At 36.8% G+C, this 25,337-nt stretch overlaps 1 protein-coding gene across 1 annotated transcript in view; it reads right to left on the bottom strand.

Moving 5' to 3' along the window:
• Positions 1-1,716: 1,716 nt before the first annotated feature.
• The window catches only part of MEI4 (meiotic double-stranded break formation protein 4), a 595,729-nt gene continuing 572,108 nt past the window's right edge, over positions 1,717-25,337 (bottom strand). Inside the window, exon 8 of the mRNA XM_053712014.1 lies at positions 1,717-1,953. Within this exon, the coding sequence (XP_053567989.1) occupies positions 1,717-1,953 (237 nt within the window). The remainder of the gene's footprint in view (positions 1,954-25,337) is intronic.

Genomic DNA, 25,337 nt, shown 5'->3' with positions numbered 1-25,337 from the left:
TGCGGTCAGCAGGTTAGGGGTTAAATTTTTTTATTAGAGTGGTGGCGATGTGGGGGGGCCTCGGTTTAGGGGTACATAGGTAGTTTATGGGTGTTAGTGTACTTTAGAGCACAGTAGTTAAGAGCTTTATAAACTGCCGTTAGCCCATAAAGCTCTTAACTACTGACTTTTTTTGGCGTTAGGAGTCTTGTCAGTAGAGGGTCTACCGCTCACTTCAGCCAAGACTCCAAATACCAGCGTTAGGAAGATCCCATTGAAAAGATAGGATACGCAATTGGCGTAAGGGGATCTGTGGTATGGAAAAGTCGTGGCTGGAAAGTCAGCGTTAGACCCTATCCTGCCTGACTCTAAATACCAGCAGGCGGCCAAAATCAGCGTTAGGACCCTTTAACGCTGCTTTTGACGGCTAACGCAGAACTCTAAATCTAGGTGCATATTAATATAACTGTGTTGGTTATGCAAAAACGGGGAATGGATAATAAAGGGATTGTCTATCTTTTTAAATAAGAAAATTTTTGGTGTAGACTGTCCCTTTAACGTAGTATATTTTAAAATGTAGTTGTTTATGTCTCTGCAACTGTTGATGATCCAAAACAAATGCTTCTTCTCTTGAAAAGTGCCAGTTGCCGCCAATTATAGATTTGTTTTTTAAATCAACAACAATTTACCTGAGCTTAGCTTTTATGTCTTGGAATTTTAGTTTTTTTAACACTGTTTCTAGAAGGTAAGTCCTAGTCCTGTAAGTATATTAATTGCACACTATATACACCAGAGCTAATTAGTAGTTTTAGTTACTTTCACATCCTTTAATGTGTCTCATCTGCAGAAACAATTCCTCTTTTAGCAGAATATCTTAGTATCTTTCCTAAGCAGCCAAACCTTTGAATTTTAGGAGATTGTGAAAAACTTAAGCTTTCTTTCTATTTTCAAAATATTCTAGGCTTTTTCTATAAACTACATGATGCATCAAATTTACATCATTCGACAGTCTAGAAAAATGAGTAGATATACTTTGTTTTTGTGATCCCATAAATATCTATACACTTATGTTTCACAAACTGCTAACAGTTTTAGACCAAAACACATATAAAGTTTACCATGCAATATCTTTGTAGCTATAATGTATTTGGTAATGCTTATATAAGAAAATACTGCACAATTATAAATACATATTAAAGAATGTGATTAAGGTAATTTAATGCCATGTCTACAACTTGATAGACCTATTCACAAGTGTAAATAAAGATTTAATTATGTCATTAAAGTTATGCAATGCCATGCCAGACACTTTATAAATAAAGTCTATGATCTTATAAAATTAATGTCTACCAAATCCACTCATTATTGCTTTCCAATATTGCAGATTTTTAAATCATTATTACATTTCTATATAAAGTTTTCAGTAACATATTCAAACTGTTTATAAAATGGCTAAAAATTAACATATTTCTTTTGAATAATAGCGTGTTCAAATTGTATAAGTAAACATGCTTTTAAGCTCCACTGTATTGCAAAAATTAAACTGTAAACAAATGAAAACATAGTAACAAAAAAGAGAAAATAACTTCACATAGTTTTAATATTTTTCTCCAATACATCTTAAAGAAAACAACACAAAAATAACAGCAATAGTATTGCAGGATATTTGAATATCTTTTCATATGTAACTGTGGACAGTGTTGCTCAAATAACATGTAGAGCTTCACTTTTATTTATTTATTTGCATGAAAATAATGTTCCCAGTTTCCACAAGTATATACAAAATAAGGGAAAGTCATCACATATACACAGGATAGATTGATCAAGGTTGCAAATAAACATTTTAATCTCATCACCAAGGAGTTCAGAATCTGAAGTGTTTTCTTTATCTTTTCTATTTTGAAGAAGCCTTTCCAGTACAGAGCAAATTGAAAACATATTTTCATATTGTGTAATGTCATATTTGGTCTGGTTCTGTAGAGAGAAAAGACAATGAGAGTTATACTCAAATATTTTTTATAAAAAACCCCAAAACAAAACATGTTATCAGGGGTTCTCTAATGGAAATGTTTATTATAAATTAAGATGAATAATCATCACACGGAAATACATATAAAATAGCTGCTGTCTCTAGCAATGACAAAAACAATAAAAATGACTAATATTATAAAATATGAACAGTTGTTTTAAAAATCACGTTAGAAACGTAAGACTACTATCAGCTAGCGCTGCGGAATCTGTTGGCGCTCTACAAATAACCGATAATAATAATAATATCAGCTGATCTATCCCCCAACCTGCAATTAATCCTAACCACAGCCTGTTCTTCTACTTATACCAGCTGTGGATGAGTTCATTAGAAACAGAAAAGTGGGATGACTCAGTTTTTTTTTCAAATTAACCAATCAGAATTACCTTAAATTATTATGTATATATATATATATATATATATATATATATATACACACACACACATACAACAACATTTAAAATTAAAAACAGCAATGCTATTGGCGTAAAGGGAGTCTGAGTAAAAGTAGACTTGAAGTAAAAAAGTGAGTCATTGTGAACCTCATTTGCATATCTTACCCAGAATCCGTTGGAAACAATGTAATTCAGAGGTTTTCTCTGGGAAAAACAAGCCTTCCGGCTTGTCTAGATTTGTTTTTTTTTTTTTTATATTTCTTTATTAAATGAGACACATTTATAATAATACAATCATAACTCAGAAACTTGGTCATTTTAAGGCAAACATTGCCTATTGTTTTCCATTAGGACAAAACATATATAAACATCCAAAAAAATTAAACATCATTTTGTTTTCAAATTTGTCTCACATTTTTCCTGTGTTATTTTTTCTGTTAACCCAAATGTGTTCCTCAAATTTTCCAATTATATACAACAAAATAGACATAAATAAAAGAAAAAAAGAAAAGAAAGAGAGAGAGAGTAGGAGAGAGAAAAAAAAAAAAAAAAAAAAAAAAGGAAAAGGGGGGCAAACCCCCCCCCCCCTTCATCCCCTCGTCCTAATCTATCCTCTTAACCCTATCTTACTAGTACTTCGTGACTTGGAGAGCTAAATTTCTCTACTTGAAGAATACCAATTCGCTGGAAATATGTCTAACATAGCTAGTTCTGCGAACGTCTCAGAACTTAAAAAGGGGTACAAAATTTGTTTCTGAATCTGTAATGTATATGTTTTAATTATAGGTAACCATCCTAATATAAATCTTTTTACTTTATGCTCCTTAACATTCTTCATATGAAATGATTCAAATACAATATGGTTTTGAATTTCCTTTATTATCCTAGCCAATGAGGGTGCAGCTATAGATTTCCAGTTTTTTACGATCAAATGTCTTACCAGTAGTATAAGTATATTTAAAGTTTTAACTTGTATTCCTAGATCCGGATTATACCTTTTTAAAAACATAACTGTTTCCATGTCTATAAATATATTTGAATTATAAAGTTTATTTATCCAGTAAACTAACTTCTCCCACACTTGCTTCATTTTAGGACAGAGGTAAAACATATGACATATGCCCGCTTTCGCAAAATTACAACACGGGCAGCTAATACTTTGTGCTGGATACATTTTCGTCAATCGGGCTGGGGTTAGATAAAAATTATTAATAAGTTTATAATGGGATTCTTTCCAGCTCATAGGTATAGTTAACTTCCTTGTAGTCAGAAGACTTGTATTCATTCTTGATAGCTCTAGATTAGGAAAATTATATTTCCAGTTATCATGTATTTTATTCAAGGAAATAAGGCTTTGTTTAGCAAGTAAGATATCATATAACAAAGAGATAGATGTAGAGCCCACCACATATTGATGTATATAACCTTTAATTTCCGTCCATTCCTTAAATTGATTCCTATCCCTTCTCATATCTTCTATAAAATGTCTAACTTGCAAATAACCAAAAAAACTAGTTCTAGGTAATTCAAATTGTGATACTAGGGTTTGAAGGAGACAACACACCAGTCATTCGTTAGTACCTGATTAATATACTTCACTCCTTTGTCTGCCCATTTTCTAAATATATCTTGATTGATTCCTGGTGTAAAACTAGGATTGCCCCTTATAGGAAGATTTGTTAATGAACTACACAAAGGGCGCCATGTACTAAGCATCAAAGTGACCGTTCGTCTGTATTTCCGCGTCAAAATTCGCTCACGATCTGCATCTCGTAGTTGCCAATCTGCGATCGAATAGAAAAAACACTATTTTTCATCAGCTATCGTAATGTTACGCAACTGATCATTCCTAAGCCTTTTTCCACTTACTACATGTTCGATCGCACGTAAATTCGCTTTAATCGGAAATTATGAATGTTACAAGTAATCCGCCCGCTCCAACTTTCACTGTAACTTCGCGTGATTTGCTTTGCGACCATTTAGGTAGCGAATACAATAGAAAACTATAGGGGGTATCAACCTGACGCCAGGTTGAAGTACTTAAGTGAAAGGACTAGACTACTATTGTATCATTATTGGTTTTTGGATCACTGAATGAAGATGGAGACACTTTTACACATGTTTCTTTTCCGATTGATTCAATTACGAGGAAGAAGGGCTATACAGGCACCGGTTGACAACAATGGATTGCAAAGAATGAGAGTTAGAAGAATCAGAGTCCCTAGAGTTTTCCTTCCACGTATGGGTTTGGAAGGCATTTCTGATCGGGAGATTATCCAGAGATTCCGTTTGGATAGAGAAGCTATTATGGAACTTTATAATGAAATAGCAGAATACCTTGAGCCTATGACAGCACGTTCACAAGCCATACCTGGACTATTAAAACTGTTGGCAGCCTTACACTTTTTTGCCACCGGTTCATTCCAAGCTGTGTCTAGCATTATAATTGGCATCAGCCAGTCTGCTTTTTTGAGGCACTTAACCAAAGTAATTGATGCATTGATGGTCGTCTTTCCAAGGTACGTGTGCCTTCCATCGACTCCTGAAGATTGGCAATCTGTGAAGTCTAATTTTTATAGTAAAAGTATATAAACTATACTTTTAAAAGTATTTACTATACTATAAAAAGTATAGTAAAAGTAAATAAACAATATTCTAAGATTTCTGGGAAAATGCACATTCTTATACATGTCAGCAGCCAGACGTTGCCGCTTGTATGACGATTATGACACCTAGATGGTCACGTGGGTGAAGAACTAAACCAATTAGGTCGCAGATTGCTTCGTAACTTTGCTCTTTCACGCCGAACGAAGCTTCAAAGTTATCAATAATCCGATTGTCTTCGAGACACAATAGACGCAAAATTTTACGGCTTGGTTTTTAGTACATTCATGTAACGAAGTTCTATCCGCATGGTGCAAATGCCGGCGGGTTAATTCGATACGGTCTGTGCGAAAAATGTGACGCCTTAGTACATGGCGCCCAATGGGGCCTAGTTATCAAGCCGTCAACCTCAAATACGCTGGAACTCCGCCGCGTATTTGTGGCGAGGCTGATTTGCCTTAGTTATCAAGCCCTAGATACCGGCAAAAGTAGAATTTTGTGACGTAAGCTTCGATCCGCCGGACTCAGTCCGACACAGATCGATTCTTACGTCATTACAGATGTTCCGCACACAAGTGCAGCACAATCTGACTACTTTTGCTAGTTATCAAAAAACTAGCAGGTACGCTCTGCACTTTTCCGGCCCAGCGTACCTTGGCTGATCCAATCAGCCAATCAGATTGAGCTCGCATTCTATTGGCTGTTCCGATCAGCCAATAGAATGCGAGCTCAATCTGATTGGCTGATTGGATCAGCCAATCGGATTGAACTTCAATCTGATTGGCTGATTCAATCAGCCAATCAGATTTTTCCTACCTTAATTCCGATTGGCTGATAGAATCCTATCAGCCAATCAGAATTGAAGGGACGCCATCTTGGATGATGTCCCTTAAAGGAATATCCATTCGTCGTTAGTCGTCGGGAAGAAGAGGATGGCTCCGCATCGGCTTGTCTGAAGATGGCTCCGCTCCGGATGGATGAAGATTGAAGACGCCGCCTGGATGAAGACATCTATTGGATGGAAGACTTCTTCAGCGCCGCCTGGATGATGACTTCATCGGATAGAAGACTTCTTCAGCGTCGCCTGGATGATGACTTCTTCCGCTCCGGATCTCCTCTTCGGTTCCATCGGTTGGTCGGCTGGCTGAAGACGACTCAAGGTAGGATGATCTTCAGGGGGGTAGTGTTAGGTTTATTTAAGGGGGGTTTGGGTTAGATTAGGGGTATGTGGATGGTGGGTTTTAATGTTGGGGGTTGTATTTTTTTTTACAGGCAAAAGAGCAGAATTCTTTGGGGCATGCCCCGCAAAAGGCCCTTTTAAGGGCTGGTAAGGTAAAAGAGCTGGTAACTTTTTAATTTAGAATAGGGTAGGGCATTTTTTTATTTTGGGGGGCTTTGTTATTTTATTAGGGGGCTTAGATTAGGTGTAAGTAGCTTAAAATTGTTGTAATCTTTTTTTAAATGTTTGAAACTTATTTTTTTTATTTTTTGTTACTTAGCTTTTTTATTTTTTGTACTTTAGTTAGTTTATTTAATTTAACTTAATTGTAGTTATTTGTAACTAATTTATTTAATTAATTTAATGATAGTGTAGTGTTAGGTTTAATTGTAACTTAGGTTAGGATTTATTTTACAGGTAATTTTGTATTTCTTTTAGCTAGGTAGTTATTAAATAGTTAATAACTATTTAATAACTATTCTAACTAGCTAAAATAAATACAAAGTTACCTGTAAAATAAATATAAATCCTAAAATAGCTACAATGTAATTATTAATTACATTGTAGCTATCTTAGGGTTTATTTTACCGGTAAGTATTTAGTTTTAAATAGGATTAATTTATTTAAGTATAGTGTAGTGTTAGGTGTAATTGTAACTTAGGTTAGTTTTTATTTTACAGGTAAATTTCTCTTTATTTTAGCTAGGTAGCTATTAAATAGTTAATAACTATTTAATAGCTATTGTACCTAGTTAAAATAAATTGAAAGATGCCTGTAAAATAAAAATAAATCCTAAGATAGCTACAATATAATTATTATTTATATTGTAGCTATATTAGGGTTTATTTTAAAGGTAAGTATTTATTTTAAAATAGGATTAATTTATTTAATAAGAGAAATATTATTTAGATTTATTTAATTAATATTTAAGTTAGGGGGGTGTTAGGGTTAGTGTTAGACTTAGGTTTAGGGGTTAATAATTTTATTACAGTGGTGGCAGTGCAGGATAGGGGTTAATAAATTTATTATAGGTTGCGGCGGTATAGGGGGGGCAGGATAGGGGTTACTAAACTTATTATAGGTGGCGACGGTGTAGGGGGGGGCAGATTAGGTTTTAATAAATTTAATATAGGTTGCGGCGGGATCAGGGAGCGGCGGTTTAGGGGTTAAACTATTTATTTAGTTGCGGTGAGGTCCGGGATCGTCAGGATAGGGGTTAATAAATTTATTATAGGTGGCGGCGGTATAGGGGGGGCAGGATAGGGGTTACTTGGTATAACAGTGTAGTTAGTGTGGGTGCTTAGTGACAGGCTAGCAATAAAGCTGGGAAAAAGCCGAAGAGCAGCGAGATCGGATGAGTGATAACTATCACAGTCCGCTGCTCATCGCCCCGTACTTGGTGCGCGGCTTTTTGACAGCTTTATTGATAACTTAGGCAAAATTTTGAAGGTCCGCGGCGGCGATGGTAGGCGAGCTTAGACGGGCGTATTGGGCCGGCGAAGGCAGGTAAAGTAGACGCGTTGATAACTACCCCCCAATGTCTCTTTCTCTCTCTACTCAATGTTAAAGATAGGAAAAAGTCAAATTTCTAAGATGTCTGCAGCAATTTCTAAGTCACTGGGGACCACTGGAATTTTCAAGCCCAGTGTATATATATATATATACATACAAACACACACACACACAAATATATATACACATAAAACACACACTTTAGAGCACTTTACACTCAAATACATTGCAACATAAAAAAATAATTGTTAATAAATTTAATATTGGTTTTACTGTGTTTTTACTGTAAATATTTTACATTCAATGTTCTTTACTTAGGAGAAAATCATCAGTCTGAAGATAAGGAAGCGTGATTCATCATTTCAAAGAACATATTTCTACTGCTTCAAAGTCTAGTGACAGTGTGCTTTACACCACTTTATCCAACATTTGCCATTTTCTATGGGCATGTGAGGCTTGTGTACAGCTTCTAGGCCATGGAAATCCATTTCATAAAGCTTACAACTAACAGTGCTTGTGCTGATGTTGCTTCCAAATCAGTCTGGAACTCTGTAGTTACTGATGGAACAGATGATAGGCAATTTGTACAGGCTATACTCTTCAGCACTTGGCACTCCCACTCTATAAGTTTGTGGGGTCTACCACTTTGTGGCTGGGCTATTGTTGCTCCTTGACTTATCCAATTCACAATAATAGCACATACAGTTGACTGTGGCATATCTAATAGTGCAGAAATGTCATGAACTGACTTGTGGCAAAGGTGGCATCCAGTGACAATGCCACATTTAAAGTCACTGAGCTTTTCAATATGACCCATTGTACTGACAATTTTAGCCTATGGAGATGGTGATGTGCTGGATTTTGTGCACCGGTTAGCAATGAGTTGTGGCTGGAACATCTGAACTAAATAATTAGTATGGGTGTCCATAACTCCACATACTTTTGGCCATATAGTGTGTGTGCGTGTATGTATATATGCACACACACAGATGGTTATTTTAGAAATATTTCACACAATACTGCTTCTTAAAGTAGAATTGATTTAAAGCTCTGCAGGATTACGATTTCTGGAAAAGGGATATTGGAAATTCAACATAACATTTTAATATTATATTGGCAAAATAAATGTGTTAAATTTAAGAGCAAAAACCATTCCAATATTATCTGAGAAGAAGATCTGTGCAGGAGGAAATTAGAATGTAATACTGAAAATAATAAAGAAGATAAGAACAGGACTAACATTAAAATAGGATTACAATGAGGCTGTATACCACCTGTCACTAACTAATCATCCAGCTGTACATAATGTTGTCTCCTGCCAACAGACTTAAGTTTTGTAAAACAACAGAAGTTAAAAAAATAATAGTAGTAATCTATTTATGGTACAGCAATGCATAACAAAGCAGCTGATAAACTAAGAAATATAATTATGGAACTTGAACAAGATGAAGAATAAGCGACATGCTACTTTCTGGGGGGAAAAAAGTTTGACCTTTGGGTAGAAATGTACAGCTATTTCAGTTTGCAATGACCAATATAAAAAAATAAACAACCTCATTACAGTTAGTTGCTGAAGCTCTGAAAACTCAAAGCAATCAAAAAGGCTAATACAACAAATTTCCAATATTGGCTGTAATAAAAGTATTTACTTTAATCTTTGTGTCTGGATATCCCTGTAACAGCTGCATTAGGAATTGGTCCTGTAGATGGGATTAGCTGTAGGCCATAAGAAAGGAAGGTAGGAGTAGATCCAAGGAATAATAAAGGGTTAAGCTTTAAGGATATTGAAGACAAGTTGTAAACGAGAATATTTTTAGTAAGTTTAAAGGGACATGAAAGCCAATTTTTTTCTTTCGTGAGTTAGAAAGAGTATGTCATTTTTTTTTTTTAATAATCATTTTTATTATAGTTCAACAGGTTTATACATTTTCATATGAGAAAAAAAAAAAAAAAAAAGAAGAATAATCAAATAGCTAAAAACTAAGCATCAGTAGGCAATCCACAAAATATTATAACTATAAACAATAAGAAAAAAAAGAAGAAATTATTTTCCTGTTGAATTATACTTTTTCTCTTTTTTTCCCCCCTCTTCCCCATATTTTTCTGTACAAGATCAGAAACAAGAACAAAACCAAGGTATGGACCAACAACATTCCTTCCCTCTTCCCCTTCCAGCATATGTATTTACAATCAAAAACAAAAACCAAAACAACCACAACAGCAACAACAAAAAAAAAAAAAAAAAAAAAAAAAAAAAAAAAAAAGAGGAGGGAGCCCCCCCACGCCACACCAGAAGAAAATACAATCCGTCTCACTTTACCATATTCCCAGGAGTACTATTTCTGAATTTTGGAAAGGAAATATTATTTGATCAATTTCTGGCCTTGTAAGTGATTTAATGAATGGAGCCCACTTTTTAAAAAAGAACTTAATATCTGATTCCTCATCCATATTGGTATCTCGCTGCTCTAAAATGCATTGTTTTTTAAGAAAATTCTTAATCTCTGAAACTGTTGGTAGATTTCTTGACTTCCACTTTTTAAAGATTAAGTATCTAACTGCTAAGATAATTGAGATAATTAATTTTCCATTAGGCCTATTTTCTTCTTGGTTATTTAAACAAAATACAATCTGGGTTAGTGAGAGATCCAGAGGGGAAATTTTAAGTGACCTCTTTGCCCAAAATTCCATCTTGGACCAAGACTGTCTGATCAGTGGGCAGTCCCAGATCATGTGACTCAGATCTACAGCCTTCATAGAACATTTAGGACATCTATCAAAATTTGGATTCTTAAGCTTAGATCCTTTTTCAGGGGTATAATAATATCTATGAATAAGTTTTAAATGCGCCTCTCTCCAAGTGGCTGAGATTGTAGCCTGAGACACTCTACAGATGGAGGTTTTTATGACTTGGCTATCAATATGGTCTTGCAGAACTGGATTCCAGTCCTGAGCTAATTTTTCAAGAAGATATTTCCCTTTACCGTCTCCCAGTAAATGGTAACATGGGGTGATTGACATCAACCCATTCTTTACCAAGGTAAGCCATCCCTCCAGATTACCAAGGTCCCATCTCCACTTAGCTGTCCTCATCAAATCTGTAATATAGTGCCTTGTTTGTAGGTACGCAAAAAACTCCTTATTTGAGAGATTAAAGTTATTTTTAAGTTCATCAAACGCTTTGATGCATTTTCTCTCTTGATCCACAAAATATGTAAGTCTATCCAGTCCTGAGGTATGCCAATTTTTAATCACAGATGAGTCCAAGCCTGCCTGAAATTTAGGGTTACCTATTAGGGGTAAATATTGTGATACCTGGCAGTTTATGTCCAAAATCTTTCCTATTTTCCTCCAAGCCCTCAGAGGGTTCAGGAATGTTTTAAGTGCTCTGATATTAATTGGCCACTCTTTGAATTCGCAGTGTAGTAAAGCTGTAGGTAGGTATGGATAGCATATTTTCTGTTCAAGTTTATTATTCAATACATAATCCTTAGAGAAAATCCAATCGGCTGCAATTCGTGCCAAACAAGCCAAGTTATACAACCTTAAATCTGGCAATGCAAAACCTCCATAGATTTTTGGAGAAGTTAATTTATTCAATGAGATCCTGGGTCTAGCTTTTTGCCATATAAACTTCCTAAGCAGGCTGTTTATTACTCGTATATCTCTTTCTAGGAGCATTATCTGTGTGTTTTGTAAAACATAAAGCAATTTAGGGAAGAGAACCATCTTAAATAGTGCTATCCGTCCAGAGATTGAGAGTGGCAGACTCTCCCATCTTCTAAGCTTTTCTCTAAATGTTGATATAACTGGTAAAATATTCAGCTTATATAGATCTTTAGGGTCACTCGGAATATTGATACCCAGATATTTGAATGAATCCTTAACTATTCGGAAAGGAATATTACTAGGAGAGGAATTGTTTTTCCTGAGCCAAAATAGTTCTGACTTTGTAGTATTCACTTTATAGCCCGAAAAGGAACCAAATTGGCCAATGATTTGCAACAGTTTAGGAAGATTGATTTTACTGTTTGATAAATATATAAGAATATCATCTGCGTATAAAGCAAGCTTTATCTCAAAATCCCCTATTTTAATACCTTCGAGTTGTTGCCTAATCGCGATTGCCAGGGATTCGATGCAGAGGTTAAAGAGAAGGGGGGAAAGGGGGCAACCCTGACGGGTTCCCCTACCCAGTACAATCCGGGAGAAAAGTAAGTTATTTACAATTAACCTTGTATAAGGCTGATTATATAAATTTTTAATGAAATCGAGAAAACTTCCTTTGAACCCGAACCTTTCTAAAGAGAAGAAGAGATGATCATATTGAACAGAATCAAAGGCCTTCTCGGCGTCAACTGAAATAATCGCTAAATCTGGTAAGGTCCTTCCCCCCTTCCCCCCCCCCCCCCTCCACCTCATAGAAGAAATATTCCGATGTTACCAAGATCTCTCTGATTTTTGCTGCAGAGTTTCGAGAATTTAGGAACCCGGCTTGATCTCTATGAATGATGTCACCTAGTATTTTCTGAAGCCTTTGGGCAAGAATTGATGTAAAGATCTTATAATCAGAGTTTAATAATGCAATTGGCCTATATGACTCCCTTAGGGTTGGATCCTTCCCACTTTTCAATATTAAAGTTGTATAGGAGGATGAAAAAGATTTTGTCACCTCTCCTCCATTTATATAAATAGAATTGTATAAGTTACAGAGATGTACTGTTATCTCTGAAGATAGAATTTTATAAAATTCGTTAGGTAGCCCATCCGGCCCAGAAGTTTTATTCAGAGCAAGATCTGAGATAGTTTTTTTAATTTCTTCCTCTGTAATTTGGGCATTGAGAGTTTCAGCTATCTCAACGGATATTTTGGGAGCTGATATTTTGCTCCAGAAATCCTCCGCTTGGGCTGGGTCAGATGGTCTAGGGGAGTATATTTCTTGATAGTATTTTTCCAATTCTTCCACTATTTCCTCTTGTTTAGATACTTCCTTCTTCCCTAGAACTAGTTTTTCAATTAGCGAGGGTTTTTTTTCGCTTTTGACCAATTTAGCTAACAGTTTCCCGGATTTATTACCGTATTTATATAATTTAGACTGCAGTTTTAATTCTTTCTGGGTTTCTTTATATAGCAAAAAGTCATCTTTATTATTTTTTGCTCTATTATACTTAGCCCAATTGGCTGAGTTTTGATCAAGGAGAAATCTGTTATATGCATTTATTATTGCGTTTGTTAGTTCCTTTTCTCTTTGTTTCATTTTTTTATTTAGCGTGGCCATATAGGCTATGATTTCACTTCTTACTACCGCCTTTGCTGCCTCCTAAAATATGGCAGGACGGTCTCTGTACTCTGAGTTGTAGAGGTCATAGTCGTTGAACTTGGCTCTTAGCCAATTCTTAAATTTCATGTCTGATGCTAAGTACGTGGGAAAAAAAAAACGATTCAGCTTAAACTTAGACTGCTTATCCTGAAAGTCCAACGTAATCGGCCCGTGATCAGATAAGCATATCGGAAGTATTTTTGCTTTAATCTCAAAGGTACACAATCTCTCGTCTATCAAGAAAAAATCGATTCTCGATAACGTTTTGTGGGCTTTGGATAAGCAGGTGTATTCTCTAACATCGGGATTTTGCATCCTCCATATGTCCTTGATGCCCAGATTTTGCATAAGTCTAGTCAGTAATTTAGTTTCCAAATTATCTTTTTTATGTTTTTTTTGTTTTGTGCCTAGTCTCAGTCTATCAAGTGGGCACTGTGGAGCCATATTGAAATCTCCTGCGAGAATAAGATTGCCTTCCAGTATAGAGAGTATCCCAGTCTGCAGTTGATTCCAAAAGTCTGGATCAAGAGTGTTTGGGGCATAAACATTACACATGGTAAACATACGATTATTGATTTTTATTTTTAAAATCACTGACCTCCCCTCTGGATCTACCCCAACATGCAGTATTTCTGCATTGATCTTTTTCCCCACTAAAATGGCTACCCCTCTCTTCCTCCCTTGTCCTGATGAAGCAAATACCTCCTTAACCCAAGAAGTTTTTAATTTTAATACCTCCTCTGAATTAAGATGTGTTTCCTGGAGGAAAGCTATATCTGTCTTCATTTTTCTTAATTGAGTGATAATTGATTTCCTCTTTATAGGAGTGGTGATACCTCCTACGTTCCAGGATGCTATTTTAAAATTTGCCATTTATTTCAATTGGTAGTGAGTGAGATTGATGCTGGTGAGGATGGGGGGGGGGGGGGTACCAGCAACAAGAAAAAATAGAACAAACAATAAAAAAAAAAAAAAAAAAAAAAAAAAAAAAAACACACACCTTTAATGTTCCTAGCCAGTTTCTCTAACATCTTTTGCTTAAGCTTAAGGGAAAATAACAAACAGGGATAAAAGATCCCAGATAGCCCCTTTATTTACTCATTAGAATTTAATTGACTCAGTAATTTTTCTGCATCATGTGCATTTTCAAACAAATAGACTTCTCCCTTAACAAAAACCTTAAGTTTAGAGGGATAATTAATTAAGGCCTTATAGCCCTGCTGAATAAATTTGGAACAGATTGGGGCCAAATTTTTTCTCTTGGATGATGTTTCTGCTGAATAATCTTGAAATAGGAGAATCTTGCTCTCCTTAAACATAATAGGTTGATTCTTGCGGAAATATTGAAGAAGAGTTACTTTATCATTATAATTGAGCAATTTGGCTATTACTGGCCTGGGTCTATTATTACCTCTATTATCAGCCTGTAACTTCCCTATTCTATGTGCCCTTTCTACCACTATTTGAGAATTGCTGGGGGGTAGCTTGAGTAGCTGTACTAGGGTATCTGTGATAAATAAGTTTAAATTCTCGGGTTGTTTTTCCTCTGGCACTCCAATAATGCGAATATTGTTTCTTCTGGCCCTGTTTTCTAGGTCTTCAATTTTAGTTTGCATTTTAGACAAAGTAGCTGCTGTAGATTCTATACTTGAGCTGTGAGTGGTAGTGAGATCCTCAAGATCAGATACCCTTTGTTCTACTTCATTAATTCTGCTAGTAAAATGCCTCAGTTCTTGAGACAGCAATGTGATCTCTTGTTTGATCTCTGCCCTAAGGGCATCAAATTTGGGGTTTAAGGCTTCTGCAATACTTGTTACTAATGCCTGCATGTTAAAGGCTTCATTGATGACTGAAGTGTTGATGGGGATAGACTGTGTCTCAGTGAGCGTCTCTGTTGTATTTTTATTTCTTTTCTCTCTTGGTTTTGCTGCCATGGCTGGCGGGGGAGTCCGCGAGTGACTGTGAAAAAATTTGTCCATGTGCCGTAAAAATAGTCTAGAGAGTGATCCACTTGTGCCGTGAAGGAGAAACAAAAAAAAAAAAAAAAAAAAAAAAAAAAAAAAAGGGGAAGGGGGTTCAGTGATTCCGATTGGAAGGGAAAATGGGGTGAAAGTGTAGGGGGTGAGGAGGTGAGGGTAGGGGGAGTGTGTGCTCGATTTAGTAAGTGATAGGTGTGGCTTCTGTGTACAAGAGTCCCCACGTCAGCCAGAAGCCCGCGTTGTTTAACTTTGAAGAGACTTGCCTAAGGAATAGATCCCGATTGGAAGGGAAAATGGGGTGAAAGTGTAGGGGGTGAAGAGGTGAGGGTAGGGGGAGTGTGTGCTCAATTTAGTAAGTGATAGGTGTGGCTTCTGTGTACAAGAGTCCCCACGTCAGCCAGAAGCCCGCGTTGTTTAACTTTGAAGAGACTTGCCTAAGGAATAGATCCCAGCTGGCCCCTGCTTATATTAAGACTGAGTCCTTCACAGTTTTTAAAGATGACGCCTAGTATTTCTCTAGTAAAATTAAAGTTCCCTATTCAGGCCCAATAAGATTAGCTTGAGTCTCCTGTTATTAGTACTATATTAGACCTTCCTAATCTCTATGACTAAGGAAGAGGAAAAAGCTTGTGCCCTATTTTTTGTAATACCTGTATTTACAATTAAGCAGGGTGATATTAAGCCAACAAGCCGACTTATCGATATTGATCAACAGTGCAATCTGCTTGATCTTTTTTTCTCTCTTTTTTCTCTCCTTCCTCTTCCCTTCTCTTCCCCTTTAAGGAGAGTTGGCTATAAGCAATCAATAGAAGAAAACATTTTCTAATGTCTAAGATAAAGGCGGCTGAAATTAACTTATACTCTATATCTTAAGATCCTTGGGACTGTATAATAATGTTTCAAACAGAACAATTCAATTTCTATTTCTATTACAAAAAAAAAAAAAAAAAAAAAAAAAAAAAAAAACAGTCCTATAAAGATTTTGCTAGTCTAGCAGCATCAAGTAGCATCAGCAAATGAAGATTAATACCACATTATTTGCATTTTCTTTCTTATTGTTTTGGAAAAAAAATTAGGTGTGTTTTAAATAAGGAATACTTTATATATTTTTTCCTCTGGGCCTATTATAACCAAATGATAGAAACATTAAATTGTGAGTAGATTGGCAGGTAATAGGTTTGCCCGGTGTAGTGATTATAGGGGCCAAGACTAGACTAGAAAAAAAAAGATAAACAAAATAATTAATTGCAGCCTATGTTTGACGAGGCAAAAAAAAAAAAAAAAAAAAAAAAAAAAAAACATATCCTAATTCCTAGGCAGTAAACCAGATTTATACAAGTATTCTGATTCTGATTTCCTAGGAACTTATCAATTCCCAATAGAAAGCAAGACAGCTCTAATGCATGAGGAGATATCCAGCTATTAACTTGTTATTTTGCAAGCAGAAAAAAATAAAAAAGGAAGAAAAAACAAGAAAAATAAAAACTAGAAAAAACTCTTTGAAGATAAGAATGAGAAATTGGTAGCACATGCATTTAATAATAAACATAGAGTTCTTTCTTGATCCAATAGTCCTTTTCAGGAGCTAATGCAAAAAATTGGTGAGATAGAAGCAGTCTGGGGACAATGTTCTCCTTAAGTAAGCTATACTATGCTTCACATTTCTTCATGCTGTATAGATGTTAGAGAGTCCCATTGGTTTTTATTACATGAACTTTCCTTCCCCCTTCCTTCTCCCTCTTCTTCCTAGGGAGGGCTGATATCTGAACTAGAGGAGCTGTACCATAGCCCCCTCTACTCCCCTCTCTCACCCACCCAGCTGCTTATCACATTGATTTCTTTCCTGGAGTATGCAGTTCTAAGTTTTATGCACATAGGATAGACTCACCTCTCTTCACCAACTGCTTACCGCGGCATAGGTTGTCGTGATGGGTGAGATTCCTTACAGGTGCGGTGAGCGGCTGTTTCTGTTGGTTAGCTCCCAGATTCCGATACCTTGCCTCAGCCACCTAACAGTCTCCCTCTCTCTCACGCAGCACCGGTGGGAGAGAAAGGGGAGAAGTGACAGGGCCAACCCCTCAGACGCAGAGGCTCCTTCCTTAATTTACGGTTCTCCCCTAGGATAGCACTGACTCCAGTCCCCCTCGCGCAGCACCGGTGGGAGGGGGATGGGTCAGTCAGCACAGCAGTCAAGCCTCAGCAGGTCACTCCAGAGGGAAGGATTCCCTCAGAAACCAAGCACGACTCTGAGCCGCTCAAGGGGGATAGATCCACACACGCTGCTCCGGTAAGTAAAGATAGGGGAGGAATTTTGACCGCAGCGGGCCAGCTTACTTGCACTGCATCAAATACCTTTGCTCCTCCAAGATCGCGAGACCTATCCTCAGCTCTGCTCGTTTCACCGCACCTAGGGGAAGGAGAAAACAGCGTGTAGTTGACAGGTGTAGTTCCAGACAGCTTACGTGAGCCGCGGTTAGCAGTGGGAGGTAAGATCCAAGCTCCTGTATGCTCCTCAATGTCAGCCGTGTTCTGTAGGACTTGTAGGTATAAACTTAGCTCTGCCAGGGGAGGAACAGGGGGATCTTTTATAATTCCAGCGGGTTCTCCTTTAGCTTATCCTCTGCTTCCTTTCCGTTACCGGTGGAGGAGCTGTTAATTTCCCCGCAGGTTTTATCCTTGTTCAGGCACTTTATATGCTAGTTGTACCAGGTATCAACTTAGATGTCTGTTTTTTGGTTTGAGGGTTCTGCTTCCCTTCGTTCCCTCTTACTATAACAGCGAGATGGCGTTTTTCCGCTGTTCTGGTTCCAAAAGCGATGACTCAGGCTATCCCAATAGCTACCCCTTGGATTGGGGTATGGCGCGAAGACAACCGCCAGCAGCTGTAGGGTTGGAGCAGTCAGCTCAGCAGCACATGCTTGCTCCTCCTCCACCGGAACCAGCAGGGCATGCCAAGAGTATGTCATTTTAAACAACTTTCTAATTTACTTCTATTATCTAATTTGCTTCATTCTCTTGATATCACTTGCTGAAAAGCATATCTAGATATGCTCAGTAGCTTCTGATTGGTTGCTGCACCTAGAGGCCTTGTGTGATTGGCTCACACATGTGCATTGCTATTTCTTCAACAAAGGATATCTAAAGAATTGAGCAAATTAGATAATAGAAGTAAATTGGAAAGTTGTTTAAAATTGCATGCCCTATCTTAATCATGAAAGTTTAATTTTGACTAGACTGTTCCTTTAAGGGCTTTAAATGCTGATGTTAAGAAGTGTGAATTGCTAAGTGACTGATAGATGTCTGCAAAAGGTAACGATTAGTGTGTAAAGAAGTGAGGACAAAGGTTTGATGGGAAAGTAAGTAATATAGGAGGTACAGCTTAGACACAAAGAATGAAGAAGAAAAATGGTTAAAGAGTCAAATGTGACCTAAAAGGTACAGAGGGCTGGAGGAAGTGAGAATGCAAGTTTTTACACCAACAGAAATTTGAAAAGTTCACGTAGAGGGCGGTAATGGAAGAGCTCATTGTTATAGCTGTAGAGAAGACTTCCAGAAAGAGATTCAAGAGAGACAGCGAGTGACACAAACAGAGAGGGTTATAGATGTGTGTAGAAATATAGATGCATGTAGTTAACAAAAACATAAAGGGACAGTCTAGTCCAAAATAAACTTTCATGATTCAGATAGGGCATGACATTTTAAACAATTTTCCAATTTACTTGTATCATCAACTTTGCTTTATTCTCTTGGTATTCTTTATTGAAAGCTAAACCTAGGTAGGCTTGTAAGCTAAGTTCAAAAAATTCAGAAGCAGGAACACGAAAGCTGAAGGTGGATAGAGCAAATAGTAATTACAAATAAGTGACTAGTGCATAAATTGATAAAAAAAATTAATACAAGTGACCAATACGTAAATAAATACAATAATTTGATAAAAAATTACTGATAATATATATCAGGTGTGAGGAGTATATAACTCCAAACAAGTGTAAATGTATAAAGCACTAATTAAAGTGATATCATGAATAAAGTGATTAAAATAAATCAAATAAAATACATAAAAGCCAGGACGAAATAGATCAATAACTCATAATACAAGTAAATAGTAATAATGGCTATGCCACAATTTAATAAAGACCTATAAAAGCAATAAAATACATCAATTATACAATGCTAGCAATATTAATATGAACGGACGTCTCCGTTAACTAAATGAGAAGAGGTTGCCACCACATAAAAATATGATAAGAACTGCAGGAAAGAGAGCCAATGCGACAGTCTCAATTTGTAAACAATGTCTTATTGTGCACAAAGTTGTTTGAATCCGATTAAACAAAGAATATGCGAGCAAACAGCAAGCTTACCCCCAGGCTGTACACACTCTGTTGTCTCTGCGAGTGGAGTTACAGCCGTAGCGGGATGACGTCACTTTTATGGGCGCTGTCCTGGATGAACAATCTGTGTGTGCCAACATACAATTTTGGTCTTGCTGGCTTGTTAAAGCATACTAACTTTTAGAGCGATTGTCCCAATTCTTTCAAACATGGTCTGCAAACAGCGTTGGTTTGCAAACAGCAATCACAGGTGCTAAAGTCCCAAAATGGTAAAAGTAGAGGTTGTAGCTCCAGCTACACAAGAAGTAAATAAGTTATTTAGGTTGAAACTACATCAACGCATTTCTCCCTATACAGGGCTTTTTCAAGAAGCCCTGTATAGGGAGAAACGCTTTGATGTAGTTGCAACCTAAAGAACTTATTTAAATAAATAAAAATTTGCCTGTGAAATAAAAATAAACCTAACATTAAACTATAAATTAACCTAACCTTACTATTCTAATAAAATAAAAAATACCACCAATTAAAATATCTAAATTACAAATTTAAAAAAATCTAACACTGAAAAAAATAAAAAAAATAAAATTAAAATTACAAAAAAATAATAAAAACTAAATTACGAAGAATAAAAAACACTAAGGTTACAAAAAATAATAAACAAAATTATCAAAAATAAAAACAATTACACGTAATCTTATAACCCTATAAAAATAAAAAAGCCCCTTCAAAATAAAAACACCCCCTAGCCTACAATAAACTACCAATAGGCCTTAAAATGGCCTTTTTTAGCATTGCACAACGTTAAACTGCTCTTTTATCTGTAAAAAAAATACAAAGTCTCCCCAACAGTAAAACCCACCACCCAACCAACCCCACAAAATAAAAAACCTAACTCTAAAAAAAACCTAAGCTACCCATTGCCCCTAAAGGGTTATTTGTATGGGCATTGCCCCAAAAAGGGCATTTAGCACTTTTTCAAAAGCCCAAACCCTAATCTGAAAAAAAAACCCAACCACAAAAAATTTAAAAAATACCTAACACTAACCCCAGAATATCTATTCACGGCTGCTGAAGTCCGAACATCCAGGCGGGGAGAAGTCTTCATCCATGCGGGACATCTTCATCCATCGCGGGGGCATCTTCTATCTTTATCCTGGCGACGCAGAGCGGAGCGTCTTCTTCATATGGTCCCCGCCGTACACTGAAGCTTCAAAGCAAGGTAGCTGTTTCAAAATGGCATACCTTGCATCCCTATTGGCTGATTTGATTTTTCAAATTAAAATCAGCCAATAGGATGAGAGCTTCTAAAATCCTATTGACTGTTCAAAACAGCCAATAGGATGAGAGCTACTTAAATCCTATTGGCTGTTTAAATCAGCACTCACAGAAAGCTGCACAACTTTCAATGATCTGGCAGATAACCCCATAACATTTTGGATGCAAAGACCATAGAGAAAATAACAAAATAAAATTATTCACACAAAACCTAGGGCCAGGTTACTATTTTAAATGCTAACATTTACACACAAGCGACAAGGGGTTTATCGCAGGTGTTTGCGCTTGTTAGGTTTACTACTGGTATTACAAGGTTAATGTAAACGTGATCGCTTGAGCACAATCGCAATTTACGCTAAAATGATAAATGATTACCGCATCCTCAGAGCTCTGGTTAAAGAGACAGTCAACACCAGATTTCTTGTTGCTTTAAAAGATAGATAATCCCTTTATTACCCATTCCCCAGTTTTGCATAACCAACACAGTTATAATAATACACGTTTTACCTCTGTAATTACTTTGTATCTAAGCCTCTGCAGACTGCCCCCTTATTTCAGTTCTTTTGACAGACTTGCATTTTAGCCAATCAGGGCTCACTGCTCTGTAAAATCACGTGCATGAGCTCAATGTTATCTATATGAAACACATGAACTAACGTCCACTACCGGTGAAAACTGTCAAAATGCATTAAGATTAGAGGTGGCCTTCAAGGTCTAAGAGTTTAGCATATGAACCTCCTAGGTTTAGCTTTCAACTAAGAATACCAAGAGAACAAAGCCAAATTGGTGATAAAAGTAAATTGGTAAGTTGTTTAAAATTACATGCCCTATCTGAATCATGAAGGTGTTTTTTGGACTTGACTGTCCCTTTAACTGTTTTTCAAAACAAAAAAGTGTCACAAAACACATACAAAAATAACACCATCTAATAAAAAATATTAAAAAAATTATTGCACAAAAAAGTTATAAGGGATCAAAGATATGATATCTCAAAAAAAAAGGCAAAGGGTTTTAACATATATATATATATACATATATATATATACACACACACACGTCTAAAGATGGATATGTATGTATACATATATATGTCTATATATGTGTACATATGTATTTATATGTATATTTATGTATTTACAGGCATATATACACATATAAACACATATATACACATATATAAGTACTGTACATTGGAACCCTTTGCAGCTAAGTAGAGGAAAACATGTAAAAACATATTTATGGAATATTCAAATTTAATACCGTGTTAAACTGTGCATTTACGGTAAATATTTTCCATTCCAATGTTCAACACATAGGAGAAATGTTCAAAGTATTTCTAAATAGATATTCCTGTATACATTCTGTATATATCTATACCTATATATAAGCATGTAAAAAGCAGCAATGGAAGAATTAGTTACCGCATCTGGCCAAATGGGAAAAGCCCAGGTACCCCCATGTTTTGTATATGTTTGGGGAAATTACATAAGCCTGTGCACCCTCCATTTTTTCACAGTTGCTTGATTGTGAGCCTGCATTGTGTGGCTGTTTAGGGACCCAGGTTTATTGGAAGAAACCTTGACGAGGTACCTGGGATTTTCCCATTTGGCCAGATGCGGTAACAAATTCTTCCATTGCTGCTTTTTATCTTAGTTGAGAGCTTGTGAGTGAGTGTTGGACTTTTTCTGTGTGTTTATATTAATATATATATTTTTTTGTAATTTTCCCTGTTTGGGCCTTGCACCCAGGCCTGACTGGGGTTAACTGCCTGTGACTGTGGCGACAGTGCAGCTTCCTGAGAGTGCTGGTTTGCACCCAGGGCTGTGCATGTTGCAGGGTCATAGGATGTGTACCCGGTCCGGCCTGAGAGTGCTGACCCCACCCCATGTTTTGTATATGTTTGGGGAAATTACATAAGCCTGTGCACCCTCCATTTTTTCACAGTTGTTTGATTGTGAGCCTGCATTGTGTGGCTGTTTAGGGACACAGGTTTATTGGAAGAAACCTTGACGAGGTACCTGGGCTTTTCCCATTTGGCCAGATGTGGTAACTAATTCTTCCATTGCTGCTTTTTATCTTAGTTGAGAGCTTGTGAGTGAGTGCTGGACTTTTTCTGTGTGTTTATATTAAAATATATATTTTTTTGTAATTTTCCCTGTTTGGGCCTTGCACCCAGGCCTGACTGGGGTTAACTGCCTGTGACTGTGGCGACAGTGCAGCTTCCTGAGAGTGCTGGTTTGCACCCAGGGCTGTGCATGTTGCAGGGTCATAGGATGTGTACCCGGTCTGGCCTGAGAGTGCTGACCCCACCCAATGTTTTGTATAAAAACAATGAAGTCCCAGGATTTTGTAAAGTGTGACAAATGTAATTGACGTTTCAGGGATGTGATGTGAACTGATTATGACCACTACTTTTGCTTCTAACACAACACAATTGGGCCAAGTAGCAAAGAAACACTGGACTATCTTACACTCTGATTCTAAATTGACGTTTGCTAAATTAATCAACCCCATGGTGGGTTATAAACGCAATGCCAATATCAGAGACCTTCTGGTCAGAACAGACCCCATTAATTCATATCAAATCGCCAGCACAACCAACATTAAGGGCTGCTACAAGTGCCCAGATTGCACTACATGTAATGGCTTAATAGCCACAAAGAAGTTTAACCACCCACATAATAACAAGAGGTACACCATCTTACATTCCATCACGTGCACCAAGGAATATGTAGTGTACATGTTATTTTGCCCATGTGGGAAACATTATGTTGGGAAGACCCAAGGGACATTACGGGAACACATGGCGAATCATAGAACTGCCATGAAGTAGGCCATTGATAAGGGACGATCTGACCAACCAGTGGAACGGTACTGGTTGGAGGCTAAACATCTTGTGGCTTCTCTGAGAGTGATCTTGATTGACCATTTCCCGAAACCGCCTAGAGGTGGAGATAGGAACAAGATGCTACTCAAAAGGGAAGCAGAGTGGATCTTGAGACTGGACACTATTGCCCCAAAGGGACTAAACTCTATGCCAGACTTAGGTAGTCTTATGTAAATACAGCTTAGCTGGTGCAGATGGACTTTGGGTAGCAGTAGTATTCCCCAGCTTTGGGTGTGTTGCAGGTGTCTTGGTGTCTAAAGACATCAGGTATGTGCAGCATCACACCTAAGTTGGGCTCTACCCAGGACTCTATTGACCCTGGTGTGGAACCTTGTTACACGGAATATATACAGTTTCTGCTATAAGCTACTTTGATTACCCAGTTTGGCCCTGCACTGGTGTAAGTTACATGTGACTACAACACAGCTGGTATTCACACATGAGACACCTTGCTGCTGAGTAACCCTTTCTTGATTTAAACCAGTATTTTGTATGATATGTTATTTGATTTAAACCAGTATATTGAAGAATTTTGTATGGTATAGAATTTGTGCCAGTGTTCCTACATCTTTTTTTTCTACAGTCCTCAGTAAAGAAATATTTATCTTTATTGGGTCTGTAGTACATAGCCAGTGAATGAGTACATGTTTACAATTCTACATGTTTACATATTTACATGTGTGTGCATTTATTTTGAACAATGTTCTTATACATTACACATACCCAACTCATAAAAAAATTCTAAGCAGCTAACAGCTCATTACTGTTTTCCATTTCACACTTTATTTTGCTATGTTGTTTAATGTCTCACATGTCTGAATTATTCATATTGAATGCAGTGAAAAGGTGTTGCTGTTGGCTTTGTATTATTACATTATGCCCCACTTCCGGTTGGGAACCGGTTATCCTTACACACACACATCTGTTTGGAATGCTCCACTTCTGGTGTGTTCAGGTGATGTCCCTTCCGGTTAAGCTGTAATTACTCGGTCTGGATTCTCTCTGTATTTACTTTTTTGAATCATGATATTTTGTAGTCTTGTGAGCATCTAGCACAATTAATAACTTTGTGGTTGTTTTTGTCTTTTTATGCTACAGTTTGATATTGCTTGTAACGCCGTTCCGGAAGTGGCTTGTTTTACCACTTCCGGTTTGACGATGGGTGATGATTTTGTATTCCATTTGTTTGGTGCCTTTACACAGGGAAAGAGGTCATTACTGTTTAATTGTTTGCCCTATTTAATAGTGTGTTTTGCACCATTTGTTTGTTCTGAAGAAGAGGAGAAACATCCCGAAACGTCAATTAAATTTGTCACACTTTGCAAAATCCTGGGACTTCACTGTTTTTTGTTCAGTGTATACTTGGAGTGTAAGCTCAGGTTATTGATCCTGGAGGGTGGATTCATACATTGACTTTATATATATATATTACAACAAAAAGTGTAAAAGACAAATGGTCAATCTAAATGAGAAGTGTACACATAGAATTACTACTTAAAAAGCAATTCATACCTCTAAATGGTGCAGACCCTATTCAAAAATATTACTACTAGAGACTATAAGAAAAGAAATGGAACATCGAAATACATGAACCATACAAAAGATAGGGAATGAAGCACTCTTTTGAATAATCAATTAAAATGTATTATACTAACATAGAAGCTAAAGCTCAGATCAATATAAAGACTCACAATGCTCATGTATCATGGCATAAAATATCACATGAGCATACAACATGAAATCACATTTGTAATATACAAAAAAGTCATGTGACTTAAACAAGTACCCTGAAAGTGTGCACACC

The sequence above is a fragment of the Bombina bombina genome, chromosome 4 (assembly GCF_027579735.1).
Source record: "Bombina bombina isolate aBomBom1 chromosome 4, aBomBom1.pri, whole genome shotgun sequence".
NCBI lineage: Eukaryota > Metazoa > Chordata > Amphibia > Anura > Bombinatoridae > Bombina > Bombina bombina.
This window is presented reverse-complemented; position numbering and strand designations above follow the sequence as displayed.